We start from the raw sequence: 25327 nt of genomic DNA, 5'->3' as shown, positions 1-25327 counted from the left end.
GATACATTTCCAGAAGAATTTGTAACAGAGTGTTAGAACTGGGTTTCTGCTCGGAAGGCTTTCTGCCTAAATGGTAACTCCCAAAGGCAGTTTCAATGCTTTCCTCCCCCCCTGCATAGCAAGAGTTCTCAGCCTTGCTCTCTGGAACATGAGAAGAGAGAGAGAGAGAGTTCTAACAAACATACACCAAGGCCTTGGGAAGGCGGTGGAGAAACAGAGAGGACAAAAAGGGCCCCGAGGGGGCAGGAGCTGGCCTTTTGCCACAAAAAAAGTGGTCCTTGCATCTCAAATGAACCTTTTTTTAAATCTTTCCACTGCCTTGGTATTCTTGGGAAGAATACCCGTGTATGTTTACCTTACAGTGAGAAGCAGCTGCCACCGTGTAGGGACATAAAACATGCCTGTAAGCGGAGAAGCTTGGCAAATAAGAAGCTGAATTCAAAAGATGCACTGCCATTTTCTGAAAACAGATGCCAACCCCAATAAATGGCCTCAGTATACTCCCTTCTGGTTTTCCTGGTGGCAAACAATCTTCTGATTTAATTGTACAGGTAACAGTCTCAGGAACCTTAAAGATTATGCCAGATAGTTTGTGGGTTTGGCCTTAAGATATGAAAAAGGTAATGCAGCTAAACAGACATTCTTATGAATATGTTCTACTTTTGATCAATGCCTGATGGACTTAAGGGATCCATTGGCTTCCCTTATTGATTTGATCAGTTGTCCCATGGGCAGCTTTATGCCACGTACACCTAGCACAGAGCTTTCCACACATCCCTGAAATTACTCTCCCTTGTCTCAAAGAGGCCTTTGGAGTTCATGCCCTCCCTTGCTGAGCTCTGATGGCTGAGCCTTACCTCAGAACATAGGAGGGCCTCAGTAAACATGGGTAACTCACTGAGCTTGCAAATTCAACTGCGTCTCTCTAAAGAAAGGGAGGAAAAACACGCTATGAACAAGAAAATATTTTAAAGTCATACCAAAATTTCAACACTGCCTGCATTTGCACTTTACTAGCCAGTAAGATGGTAGGGGAAGAAGTCAGAGACTGCAGCCTGGTTCCCAAACTGGCACCTTCAGACCTTCCCTGTCCATAGAGCTTCACCAGGAAAAAAAAGCAGTGCCAAGACACCTCTATTCCTTTGCAAATTCCACCTGCTAGAGCAGTTCTCAAAGCCAGCAGGCCAGATTAGACTAGCCTGACGGCGGTGCTAACTTCTGCTGGGTATATACCCCAGGTTGTGTAAAGGTGATTTAAAGACACTTCCTCTCCAGTATTTGCCCACTCCCAGCACTGCTACAGCATCACTTCACAGAGACCAAAAAGTTCTTCAACACTGGCAGTAAAAAACTGTTAAATATCTTCAGAATCTTGAAATGTATCAGTGAGTCAGTCCCAGTGAGCAGATGCACCACCCCCAGCTCCTTCATAATTTCCCAGAGGAACATACCAACTTACCAGTGTGTTCACAGCCTTCCAGGGAGCCTGGGCCACATGCAGCTCATCCAGAACAGCTGAGAATATGGAGCGATCTTCTGCCTGGTCAATCTGCAGAGCATTTGTGCCAAGGATCTTCACTCCACTCTGGTGAAGTGGCACTGCCAAGTTATTGGGAATCTGCCCTCCTACTGAAATAATGCAGCCACTGCACCCCTGTCGGCAGACAGAAAGGAGCACGGTCATGTCCAGGTTAACTCAGTAGTAAGAGCTGTTACAGACAGGAATTCAGTATTCAGATTATGTTTGTTTTCAGGTTGCTGTGAACAAAGACAGAGCATAGGACCAACAGGGATGACTAGAGGGCTGGAGCACCTCTCCTGCAAAGGCAGGCTGGGAGAGCTGAGGTTGTTCAGTCTGGAGAAGATCCAGGGAGACCTTATTGCGACCACCAGTACTTAAAGGGAGCTTATAAGAAAAAGGGAGAATGACTTTTTACACAGGCAGACAGTGATAGGACAAGGGGGAATGGCTTTAAACTATAAGGAGAGATTTACAGTTGCAAGACAGTAACCTCCAGAACAGAGGCAATGGCACACAAGTGGAATTTATGGGTTTTTTTTCTGCCAGCACTGCTGTTTACTAAGCAAACCACCTTTCCTAGCCCCAGAAGCCAGTCTTTGAGGAGTGTAATAAAGCTAAGCAGAGTCTAGTTCAACAGAGCCCAACACATCAGACAGCACGTGATGGTGGATTACTCTGGACACACGTAGCCCTTTATTTTAATCCATGCTCCTTATTCCCAACTAGCTCCTCATTTCTTGTAGTGCCCTTGACAGTAACAAGTATTTCAGCAAACTGTCATATGTGCTCATTTCCACACAGATTATTTGTAAGCACTTTAATTCCAGAGGCAGCTGAGGCAGGGCAAGTGGTACAGCATCCTCCAGACACATTGGAGCATTTCATGTCTGTCACTGGGCAGTCATCACATTTTAATTGGGGAAATAATAAAGAGTAAATAATGACACAAGTGAGCTTGCTTGCAAACACATATCCTTCTTCAGATGCAAACACAGACTTCTTTTTTTACATAGAACTCCTAATGCTTTCAAGTACAGTCTAGTCAGATGTGAAAATTTTCAACAGCAAAAAAAGGCCTTAGAGTACCTGCAACAACTATGAGGACATGAATCGTCTTTAGACTGTGTAATAATTGAGGGTAATTAAATAATGGGCACTCTACTTCCAAATTAAAGCTGGTGAAAATTTGCTCAAAGGAGGATCTTGCCCACAGTACAGCTGCAGTGAAGGCTCTTTTGAACTAAATGTGTTTTACAGTTTTACCCATTTCTAACAAATGGAAAACATAAATTAAGTGATCCACAGTTTGGATCTCAAAGATAGAGGAACAATGTTCTTTTACTTAATAAGTGTGTTTTTCCTGAAGGAGGTCAGCCCCACTGGCCTTCCTGCAAGAGGAACTCCTTCATCAGGGATTTAAAGGGATTTGGAGTGGCAAATCTATAAGCTGAGAGCAGGATGGACTACAAGTGACTGCGAAAAAAATAGATGATAAATGCTAGTACAACCTCCACTCAACTTTGATGTGGTTAATTTCCTACCATAATAAAAATCCGCTAAAAAAAGTCTGGCATTTAAACAGCACTTATTATCACAAAGTCTACAAGAGTATTATTTGCTTAGCAGGCTAATACACAGTGCTGGAGGTGATTTTTTTTTTCCTTTTCCCCAGGCAGTCACTACTGGGATGATATGCTGCTGCTGGCCAATAGCAACCACCTGAGAGAGCTCAAGACAGGCAGTGAAAAATGCCTCATTAGCAGAGGGTGGAGCAAGGACAGAGGCTGTTTTGTGCCCACACAGGGTTGTCTCACGACACTGGAGATCACCATCTCCAACTTGTAAGAGAAATCTGTTCCTTAATGCTTCCAGACCCATCCAAATCAGACTAATTCTCTCTAGTCCCTGGGCCCCTTACCATCCCACATGGATGAGAACCAGATAGTGAGTAAGCAAACTCCTTCTTGCAGCTTGGAAGGGTTCCTGTTGGATAACAAGTTGGCCTACCTTTGCTGCCAAGGTAACCAACATCTTAACCTATCCTCAACATGTCTGAAATGTAAATGTCCCAGCTAACAGCTTCTCCTCAGCTGCTGCTTATTTCTTCCTTTAAAACAATTCTAGTTACTGAGCCTCTAAAGTTCAAAGACTGCCCACATCAAAGTTAGGATGGCACTAGGGTCTCAAGCCCTAAGGAGACAGAGGAGATGGCTTATGCAAGTAGATACCAAAGAATCATATACTCATTTTTACTCAAAAAGAAACATAAATTGAACCTAGCTGCTGCTCACTTCTTCCTTTAAAATTCTGCTGCTGTTTCCCAAAGGATGTTCCTGCCCAAAGAGCAGTCACTGTCCTGCCAGGGAACAGGACTGCTCCACTGAGAATGTGGGCAGACAGAAGGAGATGCCACCGCATATCACTCTATCATCAGCCATATTTTAATTATAAAGAAATTGAATAACATCCTTGCCATTAGATATCTTTAAAATATATGCAATACATAATCTAGTGAAAGAAGCCTAGAGGGAATTATTCTTCCCTTTATAACAAAAATCACTCTTTTTATTACTACGTTGGTTTTATGCCATTAGTAATAGAGTTGGGTTTTCTTTTTCCCTGAGTTTGAAAACAAATTAGACCATTAAAATAGTACCTAAGAGCCTCCTTTAGTTTTATTAATTGTTTCAGGATTATTTTAGAAACTGAAAAAGAATCAGTAGAGGCCCTCAAGCAGATAGATATTAAAACAAAAAGGGAACATCTTCAGAAACAAAAAGCCAATAAATCTGAAGGAAGGGATTTTATTTTTTTTTTTAAATTATTGTCCTCACAGACTACCACCTAACTTTGCACATTCAGAGTAAATTAAACTCTGCTCCAATACACAGCTCAGTCTCTGGTGAGTCAGAGCAGCTGTGAATGTCAACTGGAGGTAAAAGACACAAAAGAGAGAAAGGAGGGACAGCTGAGTACATCCCTGGGATAAGGCTGTGTGAAGCTGTGAGCATCTCTTGGTAGGCAGGTTCCAGCTGCCTCATTCTTGCTGGTAACCTTGCTTCTCAATGCAGCCTCATTTGTCTCATCACTAAAACTGGGACATGTCAGTGCACCTATTTATTTGAGCTTAACAGTTGCCCAAACTTTGCTGCTAATCCTAACTACACTTAGGGAGCTGATGAATCATCTCTACTAAGGGCACAGGGGTGTGTCCATTGTTTGCTGATGGTTTTACCTACAGTTTGCCAACAATCCAGGACTTTTCAAAGTATTTGCCACAGTTCATTGCCTATTGGAACATCATAGGAGGCCAATGAGAGATTAAAAGAACAGCCTGACATCACAGCACTATTCATGCTTTGTATATGAAGTGGGGAGAGATGGCTGTCTTGCAGGATTGGTGAAGGATCTCAGAATCAGATTAATTTTAACTTGATCATTTCCTTAGAGACTGACTTCCAACTGCATTTGCCTGAGGAAGCATTTTGTTAACAGGATATTAGCATTGGGCTCACTCACTTTTTTAAGAAGAAATAATACATCTTACACTACATTGTGATGGAGGTCTGGGCTCTGTCCCCAGGTCTACCTGTATCCTTTTGCATGACTCTGTGCAGGCTACTCTGTTCCTCAGATACTCAGTTTCCCTACTTGTAAATTAGGCATAATGACAGCATTTCTTTTTGTTGCTACTGAAGAAAAGTGTTCTAAACAGCTGAGTATTTACTATTCATCCTGGGAATTTTTAAACAGCACAACCTGATTTTGGATGTTTAGGTTCAGATCTGATGACTTTAACACCCTCAGAGCAAACATCAAATAGGTTGTTTTCATACCCAAGCAGTAGCAGTAACAGAAACCTCTGCAAACTCTTACCATCTCTCTTATCCCCCTTTTTATTCCTACCACCTCAGTTCCTGCTGCCTCCTCCCTACCCTCTCTCCTCTCACAATCATTTTTTGGTTTTCACAAGCAGGACAGGCTAAAAACATACCCAGAAGCAGAGTCCAGTTTATGAGCATGGCTTGCTGAGCTGGGGAAACTGCCAACAGTGTCCTACCCCTTCAGGTCTGGGTACCACAGAACGTTGCTATTAGACTTTGAGATCTGCATCACCTCCCATCAAACTTGCCAAGCCTTGCCATGACAAGCAGGATAATGCAATTTCAATATATTTGTGTTATTCTTTCCACACATTTTTCTCACCCAACCTGCTAATTACTAGCACTCTGTGTAGAAATGAGCAGTTGCTGCCTCATCACCTGTATCTACCTCCTCTTTGATCCTGCAGTAATTAGATGCTGTGTTTCATCAGTGTAACTTGTCTGACAAACTGTCACACCAGTTTGCTCCACGCCCCAAGCTCAGAAGTTCAGTTCTGTTAAGTAAATAAGAGTTCAATGCTTTTAGAGCTGAGCCTCATGCATAATCCTAAAGCATTCAAAAATCAGGCTCTGAGTCCAGAGAGTCTGTCCTAAATCTATGTTTTCCAGTAGTAATCTGCTTTTACAAAAATTTAAAGAAGAAGTAAAACAACATGTACAAATAGGAAAGTATGAACATGCAATCTAAAAATGGTCCTAGTCAGTATTTTGCAAATGGCTGAAGAACAGAGCCTCGAGACTGAGACTTGAGTTCTGATTAGAAACCAACATTTTACATATCAGGGCCAACTGTTCATATTATATATACTCTCATTACAAAATTTGTCTGGAACTCTTCTCCATCTCTTAGATTAGCACTTCTGAACACTTGAAAACTCCTAAGAGAGTAGTGCAATATTTGGATCAGCTGCAACATGTTTTGGCTTGATGGCAATTCCAATGGCCCTTCCTGATCTGCCTGCCTGTATGCTGGACCACATCCACAACATTGCCACTGTACTGCAAGGCCAAGAGTACGAGTTCCTGAGCACACATTAGCATGATGTTCTATCACTTCAGGTGGAGGACTTGTGCTTCAAGGGTATGCTTAACTACTAAAGCCCAGTACCACAAGGACAGAACAATTTGTGCAATGAATGACTGCAGCAAATTAAATCTGCTTGCAAATACTGCACAATATGGCATCTCATGAAACAATTTATTTGGCATTCATTACTGAGCAGTCTGCTAGGAACATTAACGATGTGTAAAATGCAACAATGGGATCCAAACCAAAGAGCTTTTGTGAGCAAGCTCTCTCCCCTTGCCCCTAGCTGCTCTGCCAAAGCAAGCTAGTGACATGAATTTTGAAAAGTTTAGGTTCTTCATGGCTTTTTATAGAGCTTCTGTTTTTTCTTTACCTCATATTGGTAGATGTCCAAGATCCTTTCCAATGACAGCTCCTCAAAGTACAGTCTGTCACACTCATCAAAATCTGTGCTCACTGTCTCCGGGTTGCAATTCACCACGACAGTCCTGTTGCCAAGCTGACGCAGCGTGCGGATACTGGAAACAGCACACCAGTCAAACTCCACGCTACTGCCTGCCAGGAGACAGAAAAGTGGGCAAGGAAAGAAAGGATGTAGAGAAGAAAACATAAAGAGACATTCTCAGCACTCAAGGTGAAAAAGGAACCCCCAAACACAAGAGGTAAGTTGGCTCAGCTGCTCGGGAGTGTCAGACCCCTGCGACACATCTGTCATCCTGCGCTCATAAACACTGATGGCTGCTCTTGCTGCCCATCCAGATACTGCTGCCTCCCAACCAATAATTAAACCAGAATAAATTAAACAGGCAGAAGCTTAGAGCTGACCAAATTGAGTTCCTGTTGTTTTAAGACAGTGCCGCTTACTCCAGGAAACACAAAGCATTTTTACAGATGTAGTGTAAAGAAGAGAAGACTGAAATGGTTTTTACCTTCCAGAAGAGCAGAGTATGGCTAAACCAACAACAGAAAAATTACAGCACAGTAGGTTTGACTTTCCTGTGCACTGACTCTAGGTAAGGCAGGTTGGTAGAACAACATTTCCAGAGTAACTCTGTGATCCTCTTACCTTAGTTTAAAGCCACAATGACTATTGGCAACACTGTGGGGCAAGCATGTCCTACTGTCCTGAGCCCTGAGTAAGCACTGTGGCTACCTCGAAAGGTAAGAGGCTCAGAGGGAATCACCTGGAGCTTGGGCAAGCACCAGGACTTAGTGATTAGTCCTGGGATAGCTGCAGCACTTGTGATTAGGGCAGTGCTGTGGCTTCAGGGAACACTGGAATCAAGACTTGTGTGAACAGCTGTTACTCTATACATTTCTATGCTCAAACATTTAGGAGGGGTAACATAAACAGAAAACAAGGCATATTAAAGAACAGCATTAAATGGTTATGCTTACAGTCTACAAGAAAACCTTGGCCTCATCATGCTGCATTCACAGGCATTACATGATCATTAACCACTGATACTACTTTTACATATAATTGTGTGACAACATACATTGGAAATTCAGGCTGTGTTTAATTGCTGCCTCCACCACCTAGTCACAAATAAATGATTGGCACAGGTCACTCACTGACAGGCACGTAAGTTGTTTCCATACTTCTATCAAACAAGAACCTCAAAACATGTCTAAGCCTCGGCTAAAGCCCCACAGAAAAGAGAGGAAAATAAAACCTGAAACTGAATGTTTCCCAGAAGGGACACCAGGTGCTTGTTCACTTTTTGTATTCCACTTCCATTACTCAGGTACTTTTATATGCATAAGAAACCTCAACCTTGGAACACAATGGTCATCTGTAGCCCCCATCTGACTGCTTCAGATACAACCTGGGAAAACATCTTAACACTTGTAAGTGTATTCCAAGCACATCCAGTAATGGTCATGTCCAAACACGGGAAAAGAGAAGACAGAAAATAAATAGTATTACTAGTAATGACTGTTGTAACATAAGCAGACACTGCTCCTCAGAAGACAATGACTACATCAAAACAGGCATGTTTTGAACTCACTTTCAGGTTTCAATCACATTAAAATCTAAGTGCACACCTTAAAATTTACAGAGCACTCTGCTGACCCACGCAGGTGATGGAATATATTTATACTGCTTTCAGGGCTGACTCACACAAACAAACCCCCTCTCAGGACAGTTGATCCCTTCCTGGCAGCAGGTGAAGAGCAAGGATTGCTCTTTACCTGAGCAACACCTCACGGAGCACAGTTCACTTACTGCAGCTCAGGCTCTCCGGGAGCGAGAGGCTTCACGTGTGCAGGAAAGGTGTGCCAAAGACTGAAGTTCAAGAGTGTGTAATAGCACTGATTCACATCATGTTTTTATTTGGCATATCAGCTAACAAGAAACTTCAAAAGAATCCACTTCAGTTTGTACAGTTTTCTTTTTAAACACAGAATATAGCATGGGTTGAAATGGCCTCACACTTCCCCTAAATATTTTTATTTTGCAGAAGTGTCAACATATTCAAGATTTTCCTGCAATATATTTATGGATAGTTTCAAATAAAACTCATAAGGTTGGGGTTTTTTAAATCTAAAACTCAGTTTTCATAAAGTAAATAAGAAAAATAGTGTCACATGTTTAACTTCCATCCAAATCATTTAGCCCTTTCTGACCTGGCAAGAAACGCTAAGTTGATCCCACTGAATTCTGATTACAATTCTGAGAGCATAGAGGAAGAGCACTCTGCTTACTTGCCTTAAAAGGATAACCAGAGAGGGAAAAAAAAGAAATCAACTTGGCTATTGTACCTAGGAAAAATTCTTTTAGAGGTACAAGTAATGGTTTCCTTTAGTAGCCTCTATTTAATTGCAACTTCTTTCAAAGAGGGTCTTGATCTAATCAAAGCTACAGAGCAGGTGAGACCAAGACTGAATCTGCATGGCTAATCTAAGCAATGAGGAGTTTTAGATGGTCAGTGTAAAATGGATTCACATACATTCAATTAAATTATGAAAGAACACTGACATCTTTTTCATGTCTTTTATAACCATGCCACACAGCACGTTGACTGGAAGAAGCATTCACAAAAAATAAGCATAATCGTGGAGTGTTGCTCCTGATTTCACTCATCTCAACATTCATGCTGGAAACTGAGTTCAAAAAGACACGTCCTACAAACAGCAACAGGAGTGCAGCACATGACCTCTCCATCCAAGCAAAACAAATGGATGCAGTTTTCAATTTCAGCTTTCAAAACTCATCACCACTTCTTGCAAGATGCAGAGCAGAAATATTTCTGAATAACAAGCAATTTTTTTCTTGTCAATAATTGCAAGCTATTTAAAGGGATCCATTAATAGAAAAAGTCAAAGTCATCATATACAGAGTTCAGCAGTCTGTCTACCCAGTACTCACAGCCATGAAGAAACTCTTATGCTGTATAATGATCTGAGTGGGCTGAAAAAACAGCATACAGAGAATTGCTTACACAAAAGCAGCTGAGAAGATCAAAATATTTTCAGAGTCACCTATACTTGCAGCTGTAAAATGCATAGTGTGTAACAACACCGTGGTGAGATGGCAGTAAACATGTAAGACAGGTGCAGGAACAACAAAATCCTCATGATGCAAGTTATCAGGTTCTTAAGACTTTAACATGTGAAAAAAATAAGATTAAAAAATTCCACAAAACTTTGTGGAAATTACAACTAAGTATTAAGTGAAAAGTAATAAAATATTCCTGTTTTTTTCCAGGGTGTGAAATGAAGTCTCCAAGCAAGTATGAAAGGCAAACCTTGTGTTAGGAATTGATGTCCTGTGCACTGTACTCTGGAGGGTTTTGTCACCATATGAGAAGAGAAGCAAATGAACCACAAGAATATCTGAAGGCAGCTTGAGGGTTCAAGGAGAACAGAGGAGTTGTAAGAAAGATTTACCTATGTGATATGGTCCACAGCCCAACACCATCACTCCACAGTCATCAAATTTTACATCATGTTCCTGAGAAGGGAGAGCAAAAAGGCATTAGGATATGTACTCCACAGCACCTTAACTCCGTGCTTTTCAGGATAAACAGTTTCTGATGCTCAGCTCATATCCAACAGTCTGATCCTTCAGGGCTCAAGTCTGATCTCATTTACTGCAGTGTAAATCAAGTGCAACTCTCCTGGAATTAGTGGTGCTGCACCCAAACCAAAGGAAACATAGCACCTCTGATGTGGCTCTTTGAGCAGCCATAAGGAGCTGTGAACATTCACATATAAATGAACGCCAGGATGAGATTAGTGAAACGTGAGTTGTGCATTCCCAGCACCTACCTGTGCACGTACAGGTGATATATTAACACAGGGCCATTAATGCTAAATGCACCGGAACAGGATTTGAGCAAGAGAAAGTTCCAAGCCTTCTGTAAGGAGACTATATGTAACACCATCCAAAATAATTGCTACAGAGACATTTGCAAGATCCCCAGAAATAATGTGGCATAGAGGAAAGAGATCAAACCAGACAGCAATGAGGCTTGTTTCTGAAGGTGCCTACCTGCCCGTTGTACGTGATGTAGAGGTAATTAGTCACTGCTGGGTATTCTGCTGCCAGTGTGTCAATCTGTATGAGGAAGAAGACAAGGGATTGTGACTCGGCCAGTGCAAGATCTTTCCTATGTGCGAGTGTTTCGGGTTTTTTTCTTTTCTCTCTTTCATTTTCTACTGCTATTTCCGTCCTATTGTTTTCCTCTCATAAGAAGGTGATCTGAACTGTTCTGTGCAGCATATTCCTGACCTTGCCCCCAGACCCCACAGTTCAGTCTACACGACACTCTACCATCTCTTTCTAAGCTGTAGTTTTAGCTCTGCACCTCTTTGGTGAAACATCTACACAGCCCAGGAACCTACCCTACTCGCCAAGGCCTTTGTTCTCTGCTTTGTCTGGCAGCATTAGTTACACAGATCTCCATTTCTTCAGGTCTCTTGCCCCCTTTAGTAGGGCCATCTGGAACCTTCACATCCTGCTCTTGATTCCATCTTACTCCCACACTGAACACAAACATGCACACAATATCACTTTGAGATCGTGCTGAGTAGCAGCACAATTACTACATATTTCTGTTACAGTATAACTTCTGCTTTGATAATTAAATGGTACACAAAGCAAGAGTGATTTTCAACCACCCCTTATATGTAATTTTGGGAACCCAGAACAATTTTCCTACTAGGCTGTTCACAAACTATTTGTGTCACCTACTCATCGCATGTTATACATCATGACTAGTCCATCTAGGACACCAGCAACTGCTGATGTTCCCTGAATGAACAACTGAAACATTTCTACACAGAATACTGAACAGGGAACAATATTAAAGCAGTCCTGACATGAATTTTTACACACTATACCATTTAAAAACCTGTCCAGCCTTCAAGTAGTTTCAGGAATCCTCAGTGGCTGTCCAAATTCTTGTGAATAATGGAGAATGTGACCTTATGTCATTAGCACCGTGTTAAGTGTCTGCTGCTCATTACCGTTGCTAATAGTGTGACATACTTCATGGAACAAGAAGAAACATATGCTTTGAAGGTACATATGCAGGCACAAGTGGAATGACCTTATTAAGGGTACCTTGGCACACAAATCAATCCAGCACTGCAGTGCCATATGCAGCTGAAAGAATGCAATGCAAGACCAGGCACTCTTCCGTGGCCAGGTGAGCCATAGAAGAAAAACAGCAGCTGGGGAACAGAAGGAGATTTGGCACCTGGAATTGGGCCTGAGGATACAGACAAGCTCTTTCAGAAACATTCAGTAGTTTGGGTTGGGGTTTTTTTTTTTTCCCTTTAAGGACAGAAAACCAGCTGGTGGCAGTTTAATACCAACATAGCTTAAATGCAGCAGGAGAACACCTAGTGACGCTGCCACAATTACCAGATGAGCTCATTAGGCTCATGCTATCACAATGAATAGCAAATGAACCCATAACAGTAGCAGACTTCAATTACAGCCTATAAAAAGTTACTACCAAAAGAGAAGCCATATTATGCTTTTCATGGTCACACCATGGTGGGCCAACATTCTCAGCCTTTCCCTGAACCCCCATAGCTGTGTTTCCCCCTCAGCCACGCAAAATACAAACAACAATATTCTGAGCATCTCTTTCGGAATGTTCATGGTCTTACATTGATGCAGAAGGAACAGCTACAGGGGTGAAACGTGTTCTCCTCTCATGTCAACATCAAAACTCCTGTGGACGTTAACAGAGCCAGGGGTTTCTAAAGACACGGAGGTCTCCCGCCCCTTGCACTCCTGGAAGCCCCCAGCAGGACCACACACGTACCTGTTTCACCCAGGGCACTATGTTCTTCCTCAGCCTCAGCTGACGGCACTGGGCTTCACTCAACCTCAGGCATTTCCCAATCTGTTTGTCGGAGAACCCCATCTGTTTGGCTCTTCTCAGTGTCTCCTCTGGAACTGTTTCACTGAGATTAAATAAGAAAAACACCTCTGCATGAGGCTTTACTGGCAGACCTATAAGATACATTAGTGCTTGTGTCCTCTATACTCCATGGAGTTGCTATAGGATCATGCACATGAAAGCAAGAAAAGGAAAAAGACTCATACATAAAAGACCTTTTTTGTACTGGGCGCCCACCACAAATATCTATGAGGTAAAGTCTTTCTTTTCCTGCATTTTTGAGGCAGGAATGAGTGATTCACAATGATGTCCATCATCCCCCAGGCAGCACTCTACACGAGGCTAGTACAAGTTCACTGTATGTACAACACTCATATGGTCATTTACCATTTCAGCCTCCACAGAGGACCTGCAGTGATTCCTTTCCTGGATTCAGTATCCCTACAACTCCACACCCAAACTTTAAATTAATATCTTTCTTACATTCTTCCTCCCAGTCTAAATTTTAAAATACAGGTCTCACCAGACTGGTTGGATCAATCATAATGTATGTCCTGCCTCTCATTGCAGCTGCCCATTTATGCCCAAAGGCATAAAAATCCTGAAGCTCTGGGACAAGCCATTCAGAGGCATAACTGTGACCCAATCCTGCTAAGCTGGGAGACAGCTGGTCTCAAAACACTACAATTTGTTCCAAACAAGTCTTTCTTTCTGTTGTTGAGGATGCTCTGCCTTACTTCAGAAATGGCCAGTCTTTAGAAAAAGCCTCTGACTTCAGAGATCCATAGTAGAAATGATCTTCAGAGGCTCACATACAAGGTGAGTTTTTCCTTCTGACAGTCTCGATATATCTTTTTCCCTATCATTTGTACTGCTTCTTGCATTAGGAAAACAGAGGGGGGGGGTAAACTGAGTAAAACAGGGACACCTTTTATGATTTCATATTTGTAACCAGGGGTTCTCAATACTTCCATACCTTGTCCTCCTGGTTTTGCTTTTCAGGAGTCCTACTTTCTGTTGGTAATTTCAAACACATTGCTTTCCCCTGTCATCTCTGTAGATCAACAGCTCCCCATCCATTTTGCTCTTGATTTTTTTCATCTTCTCCATTCCCTCTTTATTCTCTCCACTCTTTTCTCTCCTACTCTTTGTTCCACTATGTTTTGACTCCACCAAAAGCCCTTATAGTTTCTGCCTGCCTCCGTTTCTAAGTTACCTTTTCTAAGCTTAGCTTTTACAAAAACATAAAAAAGCTTATGTATTTTTATCAGCACAGTCTGCTTTTCATCTTCATTGCCAAGAGCATCCTTGCCTGCCCAATAAATCAATATTTTATGAACAAGCAAGCTCTGAATCAGGAAAAAGGAAATGACTAACAAACAAGCAATTTTCCTAAATCAGAGCTTTGAATTATGTCCTTTGCTTGACAGTATTTTTAAATAGTATTATTTTATTTCAGTGGGATAAGAGGGGTAAGACAGCTTTATTGGAATGTGTCAGGAAGCTGAAGCATGAAAGAGAGTCATTGGATTGTATTTTCCACTCTGGCTTAGGCACAGAGAAGCTCTGCTGCCCTGGGTGAAGTCAGGCTAGTGCTAAACAGGTTAGAATCACACAAGTGTCAAAACAGCTTGTTCTGAGAGTAGAACTGGGGACCAGAAACTTTGGGGCTCAAATCCCTGTGTAGGTGGGGTTTTCTCTAGGAATTCCCCAGTGCCACCTCTCCTAGCCCTGTAATATGAGAACAGAGCACTCCACCTGTCAGCAATAGCACAGCAGAAAATAATAGTGAGCATTTGCAGGAAGGAAACAATCACTGTAACTTCTACCCTCCACACTGTCTCCCAAAATGCTTACTGTAACTCCCATCTTCCACACTGTGTCCCAGCCTGGCACCACAACCAGCTTGCTCTGCCCTCAGAGAACTGCAGGCAGGAGTACCACCTACAGCCCGGATCTTCTCCAGAACCCTTCACCATATCACCCTTCTTCTCCAGCAAATCCTCCTCTTTGTTAGAGTCAGAAGGAAAGTTGTAGAGGGGAAGTGTTCAAGGTTGGGTTGGACAGGGCTATGAGCATCCTGGTCTAGTGGAAGGTGTCCCTGCCCACAGCAGGGTGTTGGAACTAGATGATCTTTAAGGTACCTTCCAACCTAAGTCGTTCTACGATTCTATGAAACAGTCCTTCCTAATCCATCAGGTTGAGCTTCCCAGGTTTTGGATATCCCCGAGTAAGACCCACTTTGTGGCACTACAGTACATTAAAGACTGTGGTTCCCATGCACTAACACTACCACCACAAACTCCTCTGCTCCTCCTCAGCCCTTTCTGCTTTCTGATCTCAGCTCAGAGGCAGGACTTTTTACATAAACCATGAGCACCAGAAGTGAAAGCATGGATAGGTGTTTTACAGGAGCAAACAAAGCAGAATCCACCAATTCTCTGGCAAAACTGATGCTAGCCATCACCAGCTATGAAGGACACAGCCACACTAGATTTCTCTCCTAGACTCAGTATTCCTAAAGTATGAGTGAGCAGACCTGATGACCCCAAGAAAATAAGCCTGTTTCAGTGGTGTTTACTCCCTTGCCCTCCCTCCCTTCTGCCTCAGGAACACACATAGCTGGCTGTCATTTGAGTACTGACAGACACAGAAAATTGCCTTCATTTGCAGCTCGTTTCCACTGCATTTTTTCTATCTCATTATAACAATATCATTCAATGTCACCCCCCACCCCAGCAGGGTGGCGAATAAAAGCAGTGATTATTTCACGACATGATTCATTTGCCTTGGGCTAGCATCTTAAATCAGGTTAGGCCACTTACTAATCCATGCAGAACGGTAACTGTTTTTGTACAGGACAACCAGCGTGCAAGAGAAAAGCCGAGTCCCTAACAGGGAAATGGAACATTTATTTCCATGCATTTTTTCCCCTCTGCTACTCCCAGTGCATGATAGGAGCCAGTAGAATCTCTCCATCATGTTTAAAGGGAGCTGGATCAAAGAATTGCAAATCCTTAGCACTGGTATGGAAATCACGCTGCCTCTCTGCATGTATTGGACATACATGTTTATAACAGAATAATTTCTATTTACTGATAAAGGTAATTTTTAGCATTTATATCTCAACTTTCATGGAAATCATATAAAGAAACATGTAAACAGCATGGTAGTGTGATGCTCATCTTGCAGATAGCAAGCAGAGGTCCAGGGGTGTCCATTTTTAAGATCCAGCATTCCCACTGCCTTTGCTCAAGGACAGACCTTTAGACGTGCTGGAGACACTAAAGCCAGCAAGAGGCAAAATCAGGCTGATCTCTTTGAATGTTTGAGTGCATATAACCCTTCAAGCTCACCAGAAATCCAGAGCCAAAAAGAGAAGACAACAATTCTCATTTCTGGTTATTCCCAAATATATGAACCAGTCCTACATCACTGCTTCCCACCTCCCTTGGAGCAACACTTACTTTTCCAACACAGAGCAAAAAGTCTTCCAAAGATTAAACTCCCTCACTGGTTTACAATCCATTCTGAAACAAGGGAAGATTAAGTGGCCATGATTTTAGATTTCTATAATGCTTCTTTTTCCTAATATTTGCCTTTCAAAATGAAAGTCAGGAGTTTCAGAGCCTCAAAACCATATGATTATATTTTAGCACACTGTCATAATCATTGTGGCTGTTCACCCCCTCAGAAAGCTAAAGTGCCTTGCACATTTTGCAGTTTATAAACAATACAAACCTTTCCCCAACCTTGCTTGTGACTCCATTTTAAGCTTCCAGTGTTGATTTGCTGTTGCTTTTAGTTTAAAATTCCACCCTGTCATCTTAGGAACTCCATCCGCTCACTTCTTCAACAATAAACAATAAAAGGAAATGGAATAAATTCCCCTTAATTAGGAAATTTTCACCTGGCACAGAGGACCTGGGGAAATCTATTAACTGACTGTAGGAACGCTGGCAGCATTGCAATTATCAGGAGAGCCTGCTCTCTTCAGCGCAGCCCTCTCTTCCACTTGACCAGCTTTCATCTGATCCACCAGTTTAGGAGTAATACTAAATAAACATGCCAGCAGAAAGTCCCTGCTTGATAGGGGAAGAAACACTCTTTTTCTTGTCTCCCAAATCAGGCTCTGCTTCGTTTTCTGTATGTTGCCAAGTTTATGCCCATTCACATATTACTTAGGCTGATGTGAATGGGTCTTGATCAAAAGGACCAGGAATATTTTGTGAACAAAGACCAAAGCCCGAGCTGGGAGCATTTGGGACACAGCTACTGTGTCAGTTAACAATTGCCCTGTAAGCCCACAGGCTCACCTTGCAGGTCACCTCTGCTTCATCTCGGCAGCTACACGTGTGGCTTGGATATGCACAGAGGAGCTGCAAAGATGAGCAAGATCCAGCTCAGCCCACCTCTCTTGAACTCAGCTCCTCCGTACTCTGGAGGGATTTAAACCCAGACTAAAATTTAAGCTCAGTTTCACTTTGACAAGCAAAGTTTCACTTTGGCAAGCAAGAAGTACTGGAAGCAAAATGCCTTATGCCCAATCCTTAGAGAGCTCTTTGCTTCTCAGTAGTCATAGGCCTGGAGGGTTTCAAAAGCCTGCTTGATTTCAGGCTGGATTGCGTACAAAGACATATTGTTTTTCCTTTCCTCATTGTCCTGCTCTGTTTCAAGGCTCCTAGTGGCTTCCTTGATTACTCCTGATATTTTACAAGACTTTGAACATGCTACAACTAAAATAATGAGATCAGGGTAAAAATTCTCTCCCCCGCTTCTCTTCTCAGGGAGATAGATTGTTACTGGTTTTATCCTCCTGAGAAAGTCATGAGATGACTGATAAAAAGCTGTCAAAGGAGCTTTCAGGGAAGCAGGAGCAGTAAACCAACAAATCTCACTCACTGAGCAACTGCCACTCCAGCATCTGGACCTTTAACATTCCGGTTCCCTGGCTAATAAATCTCATTCTGGACATCTTGATTTAAGTAATGTGAACCTCACACTGTGCCCTAAGACCTCAATGACTCACTCAGAGGATTAAGTGATGCACTGAAGCAACAGCTCACTGGGATGCTTACTCAAAGCCTATTTTCTACCCCTAGTAAAAGAGAGCCTTTAGGTCTTTGCTGGGATGCCACAGTACAGACTTGCCTGCTCCTGGTATTGTACATACTGGTTACAAAGATTCCCCAATGGCTTTTTTTGGCAATGCTTGTATATCCTCTGTATCAAGGAAAATATGCATATTGTGTTTTCACAAACGCACAGATGCTTTGAAAGAAAATATTACTGTGAAATTATTACTGATGGCTCTATAAGACAAATAGAAAGTATCTTAAGTCAGATCCACACAAAGCACAACCAACAGTGCTGAATAGCTGCTTGTAGAATATTCTCCTCATGTACTGCATTCCTAAGATGTTTCTAGTCTTCCCTGCCCCACAGTTCACAAAGAAGACAAAAGTAATCTTTCCAGTTAGCTAGAAACAAGCACTACAAATATGTCAGTGACAGCTCCTCAAACAGCATAAATCAGCACAGCCTCATTTGGCATCACTGGACCTGCTCTGCTTGATGCCCACACAAGACCTGCCTGACAGTTCTGACTTGTCCCAAAAGCACACAAGTCAGCAGAAACACTGCTGAGAAGAGCAAGGATGCAGCAACCTCTGTGGAAGAGCACAGCCTATTGATGGCCTGCCTGAGCTTCTCTCCCTGCAGTGCTTCCCAGCTCACCTGCTGGTGCCAGCACCTGTGTTTCTGTGGCTACTCCACCACAGTCACGTTTTGAAATCCAAGCCATGCTTCCAGCAAGCAGCTTTCAAAGCACACATGGACCCAAGGACATGAGATCCAAAAAGGAATTTGCAATAAACGCCTTCTCCCAGGGGCTGCTGAGCAGAGCACCCAGCTACAAACGCTGGGCTGAGTGGGTCTTCACCTTTCCACTTTTGTATGCTTTCCCTTCTATTAACCTGTGCCTCTTTAAGAACAACAAGAGCAATACTCAGGACTGCATCTACCCCTCTCAAGCAAGCCACAGGCCAGGAGGCGTTTTCACTCAACACCCACAGAGCAAGGACATAGTCTCCTCAAAAACAAAGCTCCAAAACATAAAGTTATCAAAATATGACTGGTGCCATCACTTCTCACTGTTAGTAGGCTGGCTACTCTGGCATCCACCAAAAGGATGATCTGCTGTTTTTATTAAGGTTATTTTGAAGAGTTGAGATTTAAGGCAACAGAGTGCAATTCACTGCACTGCCAGACTGTCTTTGAGATTTTGGGCAAGCTCACCATCTCTGTGCTTAGCTCCTCAAAATGGGGGTTTATCCTGCTCCTATTTTCTCACTTAAATTTTACTTTACAGCCTTTTATCAATATTGAAATTTGATATTCAACCAGACTTTTATCCTCACGTCACTTAGGCTTAAGTGATGATTTCACTACAGCTGCCTACCCTTTTACCTGTATTTAATGGTGTTTGTTGTACATTCTCCTTGCATACAGTCATAGTTCTCAGAGACCACAAAATCAGGAACAGATGAAAATAACCATGGCAACATGCAAACAAATCTTCACTGCAACTGGTCAAAGAACATTTGAAAAGATGCAAATTCTAAGAGAGGCTTTCCCTTGCACCCAGGCCACCAGTGTCTTTAGTCAAGTACGTCCCAGATGTTACCGGGTTTCAGCTGTGCTCCTGGCCATGATGACATTACTGGTCCCTGTTTCAAATCTGACTCACTCCGGCCTTAAAGTCTCATCTCACTCCTCACTGTCTCAGACATGGTCTGTCCAAATTTCCATCTCCTTCACGAGTTGTCAGTGTGATGAACAGATATGGAATCACTGCAAGGCCCTTCCCCCCACTTTTTGTTCACAGGACTGGTAAGGCCAAATCTAGGGAAAGAATTTCCTGATAACAGCACATCCTGTTGCACTACCCCTGCTCCCTACATCATCACCAGTTCATGGACTGACTGCATAGGATGGTGCTTGCTCCTTGCGTGTGCATACGTGTACATGGTTTTACTTTTGTGTGTGCATGTGTGTTGTGGGGCAGGTTGTAGTTGAAATTACATCTAGGTATAAAGGTAACTGGTAAGTTTCCACTTAAAATGAAAAATATGTAGGAGAAACAGCAGAGTCACATCTTTGACATGTTTGTGATATTGATATTCTCACAAGTACCCTCCAACTGGCTTTCTTTTCCCATTCCAGCTCAGGTCATTTGCCTTCTTGCAGCTCCATCACATGACCTGAAACAACTCCTCCATCCTAGAGGGCCCAGAGGCAGTCATATGGAAACATTGCCACAGTGTGTCAAAGCTATAGTCTCACCAGCATCAAAAGTAAATGGGGTAGAGTGTCCTCCCCAGTCCCTACTGTCTCTGCAAATGGCTGGCCTTGCCTCTACACCATAGAGAATGCGGATTTATAGATCAGAAAGTCACACACGCACATTACATTATCCCAAACAACCTTTCTCACATCTAAACAGATTCCTTGCATATATCAGTGAGGCCTTTTGCTCACCTCTGAATCGCTGCACATGGTGAGGATGCAAGGCAGCATGTGGCGTGTGAAAGCTGCTCGCTGAACTGTTCACAAAGGCCTCCACCTGCCTCTGATTCCCCTTCCCCATCTGTCTGTCATACCCACTTGTTCTAGCTCTAAATTTCCCCTTGGCAGAGACCATCTCCTTATTACCAGTCTCTACAACTGCTCTGCAGGGCCCAAATCAAGACCCTTGGCAGAAACATTACTACAGCTGCATCCAAAACCTCACTGCAAAGTACCCCCAACCTCATCCAGAAACGAAAAGGAAGGGACGGATTCATCCGAACAGCTTGTAACCAGCAACAGTGCCCAGGAACAGGACAACTATTTCTGGTTCTGGTAACTGTATTTCAACAACAGAAAGATTCAAAGCAATGATGGTGTCACGGTTCATTCTTTTCAACTGGAAATTATCCTGTAGCACAGGTAAAACTCATGCCAGGCATTCCGGGAACTGGAAACAGCTGGCTGCAGGAAGAGCACATGTGTGCCAAGTCTCATCTGCATCACTCAGTTAACTTTCCCTTGGCTATTGCAGAGATATGTTTCCTGATGTGGCTCACTGGACTAGCCTCTTAGTTAAGGTCACAAGTGTTTTTTCCCCGGCTCTTTGCTTTTGTGCCAATGTGCCATCAATGTAATGCAGCCAGACAGTCCATTCGCTCCTCCAGTGCAGGCTGGGAGGTAAGACAGTTTCCTTGGAAAGGTGTGAGTAATGACAGTGGAGGGAAAATCTGCCTGGTGAGTGAATGAGAGATAATTTATATGTTCAGCCTGGAGAACAGAAGGTTTGTAGTGACCTTCCAGTACCTGAAGGGAGCCTACAAGAAAGATGGAGAGGGACTATTTACAAGGGCACGTAGTGATGGGACAAGGGGAAATGGCTTCAAATTGACAAACAGTACATTCGGATGAGATATTAGGAAAATATTCTTACTGTGAGGTTGGTGAGGCACTGGAACAGGTTGTCTAAACAGGTTGTGGCCTCCCCACCCCTGAAAGTGTTCAAGGCCAGGTTAGGTGGAGCTTTGAGCAGCCTGGTCTAGTAGGTGGTGTCTCTGCCCATGGAAGGGGACTTGGAATTAATTCATCTTTAAGGTCCCTTCAAACCCAAACCATTCAATGATTTTATGACACCACTGGCAATCTGAGTTGAATTGCATGAATCCACCTCCAAGGGACACAACACTGGTTATGTCTGATACAAATGCAAGGTCAGATATTGCCTAAGGGCTCTCTTCAGCAGCCTCCTGTACAGCTTGCTGCCTAGGTCACCAGAAGGAGGAAAAACTATGGGAGGTGGTACCAGGTACTGATCATAGCGCTGGCAGCATAATCTCCTGCCACCTACTGCAGAGAAAGGGAAAGCGACCTCAGGGACACAGGACAGTTTGGCAAGATTAACTTCTGTAGAGTGATGCTGGATTTATACCAGCTGAGCATGGGGCCAGCTTCTGGGGTCCCAAGTGCCTCATCCCAGAGCACACCACTCCAATAGTGAGGAACTCAAACTGATTCTCGACATGTTGTTTTGCTTCCTCAGGAGCTGCACATATATATTTAAGGGGCTACAGACAAATGCAACACGGATGTTAGAGGGCAAAAACTTGCGCAGTCAAATAGAAGATTTCTGCAAATAATCAAGCTACTCCTTATCTTCAACATCTCCCTCCACATTTATTTTTGTTTAGCTCCAGATCCAGCTTGTACCAGAGGGCAAGGGAGAGCAAGGGCTGCTCAATTAAAACCGTGCAGCTGGTCAAAATGCAGACGACAGCAGGTGAACCAACGCACTTGCTCTGGTGCGCTCCCAGTGCCACCATGTGGTGACACGTGTGAGTACAACGGGTACCAGAGGCAGAGAAGCCACCAACACACAGCCAATAACTCAGCAAGGAGGCTCTTCCAGCCTTGAAAACCATGAAGGGAAAGCTCAATTCAGCAAGAGGCTGAACTGAAATACTTTAATTTACTGCTATCTTTCCTGTTTGCTTTTATATGGTCATTTTTCTTGAAGAAATAAGATTTATATTTAAATATGTCGGGAACTATAGATGTTTGAAAGTGTGGTACAAAAGTGTCGCATACTATATGATCACAGCAAGGCAGAAAAGCTTAAAAATCAATAGGCCAGACTGGAAATAAAATGCAGGGTATGTGGCCCCCAGGTGCAATAAGTCAGGACAAGTCCTGTGGTGAGTTTGAAGGCTAACTCTGTCCTAGGCACATGAGTGCAGCACACTGTTACTCCTTGCAGGCCATTCCCATTCCCAGCCTTAGCCTCAGAGATACAATGACCGTTTTCCAAAATAAACTGTAACTTCCATAATCCTGAGAACAGTCAAGATGCCCGAGTACACAACAGATTTATTTTACCAAAAAGAGTGTGTTCAGAAATTTCTGCTGACTGCGTGAGGCAGTAAAGTGGGTTTTAAGACACTGCTGCTTACTCCAAGCACTGGAATAAACTTCCCAGCATTGACTGCATCTGTGCTTACCATAGGTTTTCCAGCAGAAGAATTCCCAGAAGGACTGTTGTGTCCTAGGACAAGGCTGTTGGCCTTTTTTACCTGTTCACTTCCTTCAGGATCTTCTCCATGTTCAGAATGCTGTGCATCTTATACAGGAACCACTTGTCAATGGCTGTGAGTTTGTGAATGACATCCACAGGGACTTTGTTATCCAAGGCCTGCCAAAAACAGGACAGCACCAAACAGCCCCTTTAATACCTGCTGCACAAATACAGATTTAGCCTACAGATAGGTAGCAGCAACTATATAGCATAAAGAACAAAAGGTTCTGTAGATGAAGCTGTACAAATCAAAAGTTCATCTCCCTCACAACCCCGTCTCCTGCAGCAACAGAAACTGTGTCACTCAAGCAGTGTAGGGAGGCACCACCCACTTTGGTACCAAAGGCTGGCTTCTGTTTAAGTGAGAGAGAGGTAATCTGGTTTTTACAGAGCCAGCATGAGACAAACCAATGGCAATAAGGCTGGGTGGCCACTGAGTACATGCCTTAGTTAACTACAGGGAGGCACATTCAGACTGCAGCACCGACTTCTCATCTGCACCTTTTACCATTCAAGTTGCCTAAATCTCAGGCTCACCATCAACCTCCTCCTAGCTGGAAATGTTAAAACAGGAATGTCCAGATATCTTCCTGGGGTTATTGATGGGGTTTTTGTAAACCAATCATTTGCAGCCATGGGGTAAAAAGGAGCCCCACAGAGGTATTATTCATGAGACAATGAATTACAAAACACCATAATATTTACTAAAAAAACCCAAACCAAACAAAACACCATAAAGAAATATGCTGGAGAGCCCCTCACTATAATATATCTTCTATCAATGCAATTTCTTGGGTCTCACCAGTGGCGTACAGTTATAGTTTTCCTGATAAAACAACTATAATCAACCATAATGATAATGCCAGCACGACATCTTTGCTGAGTTGAAGTAAGCAGGATCATTAACTGTTACCACACTTAATTGTTTTCTTGCAGGGCAGCATCACTGTTACAAAGCCAGAGCAATTGCCACTGAAGAAAACTCCAGCGTTTATCTGAGCGTGAGCTTGGCCCACTACACCCCAGCATTATTGCTCCGAGTTACCAAGCTTGGGCACAATGTTACCCTGTCACCACACAGTCAAAAGCAGTGCTGAAAACCTCTAATGCATATTTTGCTCCTTTAGAGTAACCAGTCACACACAGAGCCTTCAGCTGGCAGCTGGCACCCAACAGCCACCGCTCTTTCCAATGCCTGCAATGAGAAGCCTGAGGCCCTCTCAGCAGACCCAGAGCAATAACAAAGCTGGGCTTCTCACTCATTTCTAGGTACAATACTAATATGAGGCAACTGGTAAAGGGCTCCTCCCCTCCTTATTCCCTCGTGCTTGGAGGGTGAGGTCACACTGCCACATCAGTGTGACGTGAGCAGGTCTTTTTTCTGTCTATCTGTTTTCACAAAACACATGCAGACTTGCACATCTTGAGGACCTCCAAACTCAGTCAGTGGTCCCTGAGCCACACATACACACAGGAAGCATGACCACATACTCTTAGTCTGCTTAGGGCACTTAATTTAAAGTCCTACGATCTCCAAAGGTAACTTAAAAAAAAAAAAAATTCCTTCCACTTGTTAATCAAAGGAGGGGCAGAGAAAACCTTCACCCCTGTGGCATGAATCTGGAGACTGGAAGAAAAGAATGAGTTTGCAGACATTTCTTGATCCCAATCAGCACACCACAGGGGCAGATCAGGTTTCCAGGCAGAAAATCCGTGTAGGATTTGATCAGAGGTCTGGACAGCACTCTGATGACATTACTGTATTCAAACCTACATGCAGGAGTACAGCTTAAACATACCATGGAAGCATGAGACTAACTCTATACAATTTTAAGAGGAGCAGGAGAGACCTGACACAACCTGAGCATCCCTGTTCAGCAGGCTGTTCCATCCCTGCAGCCTTTGGCTACTCTGGCCAAGGAGCAAGTCTCATCTATGTCAGCCTCTCTCACGGTGCCTTCTTTTACATGACCATGGGGAGCCCCACCACAACAGCAACAGCTCTGAATGGCAGCTGAACTCCCTTCCCTTGCACCTGAACACTAACTGTTCTCATTATCCAACAGACAAAGGAGAGAGAATAAGTAAAAAGCCTTGGAGAGCCGACTAGTGGGGTTTGGGAGGGAGGAGAAGACATATACAACAAAGCTACATCCTTTTCCAAACAAAGTTGATGACTAATGGAGAATAACTGTTGGCTTTTAAAAGTCAGCAAGCAGGAAAGGAATTTTCAAGCAAGCAGCCCCAGCTGCCAGAAGCATCTCTTGCTCATATAGCTTGCCTCAGTTATTAATGGGGATGAATTAGTGCACTGTATTGGGCAGAGGCAGCTCTTTTATAGGGAGGGATTAAGACTTTGATCTTGCTTTTGACAACAGCTCCCAGTGAAAATGTCAG

At 43.2% G+C, this 25327-nt stretch overlaps 1 protein-coding gene across 4 annotated transcripts in view; it reads right to left on the bottom strand.

Annotated features, from left to right (window-relative positions):
- Positions 1-25327, bottom strand: part of CPS1 (carbamoyl-phosphate synthase 1) — a 162099-nt gene that overhangs the window by 23289 nt on the left and 113483 nt on the right. For all 4 annotated transcript variants that reach the window (XM_029959481.1, XM_029959482.1, XM_008928470.3 and 1 more), the window contains 7 exons: positions 22929-23047; positions 12718-12859; positions 10932-10997; positions 10328-10391; positions 6807-6988; positions 1460-1654; positions 858-925 (listed from right to left, as the gene is read on the bottom strand). In XM_029959481.1, the coding sequence (XP_029815341.1) occupies positions 858-925; positions 1460-1654; positions 6807-6988; positions 10328-10391; positions 10932-10997; positions 12718-12859; positions 22929-23047 (836 nt within the window). The remainder of the gene's footprint in view (positions 1-857; positions 926-1459; positions 1655-6806; positions 6989-10327; positions 10392-10931; positions 10998-12717; positions 12860-22928; positions 23048-25327) is intronic.

Source organism: Manacus vitellinus, unplaced genomic scaffold (genome assembly GCF_001715985.3).
Source record: "Manacus vitellinus isolate BGI_N305 unplaced genomic scaffold, ASM171598v3 scaffold_20_pilon, whole genome shotgun sequence".
Taxonomy (NCBI): domain Eukaryota; kingdom Metazoa; phylum Chordata; class Aves; order Passeriformes; family Pipridae; genus Manacus; species Manacus vitellinus.
Note: the sequence above shows the minus strand (reverse complement) of the source record. Positions and strands in the feature narration are given on the sequence as shown.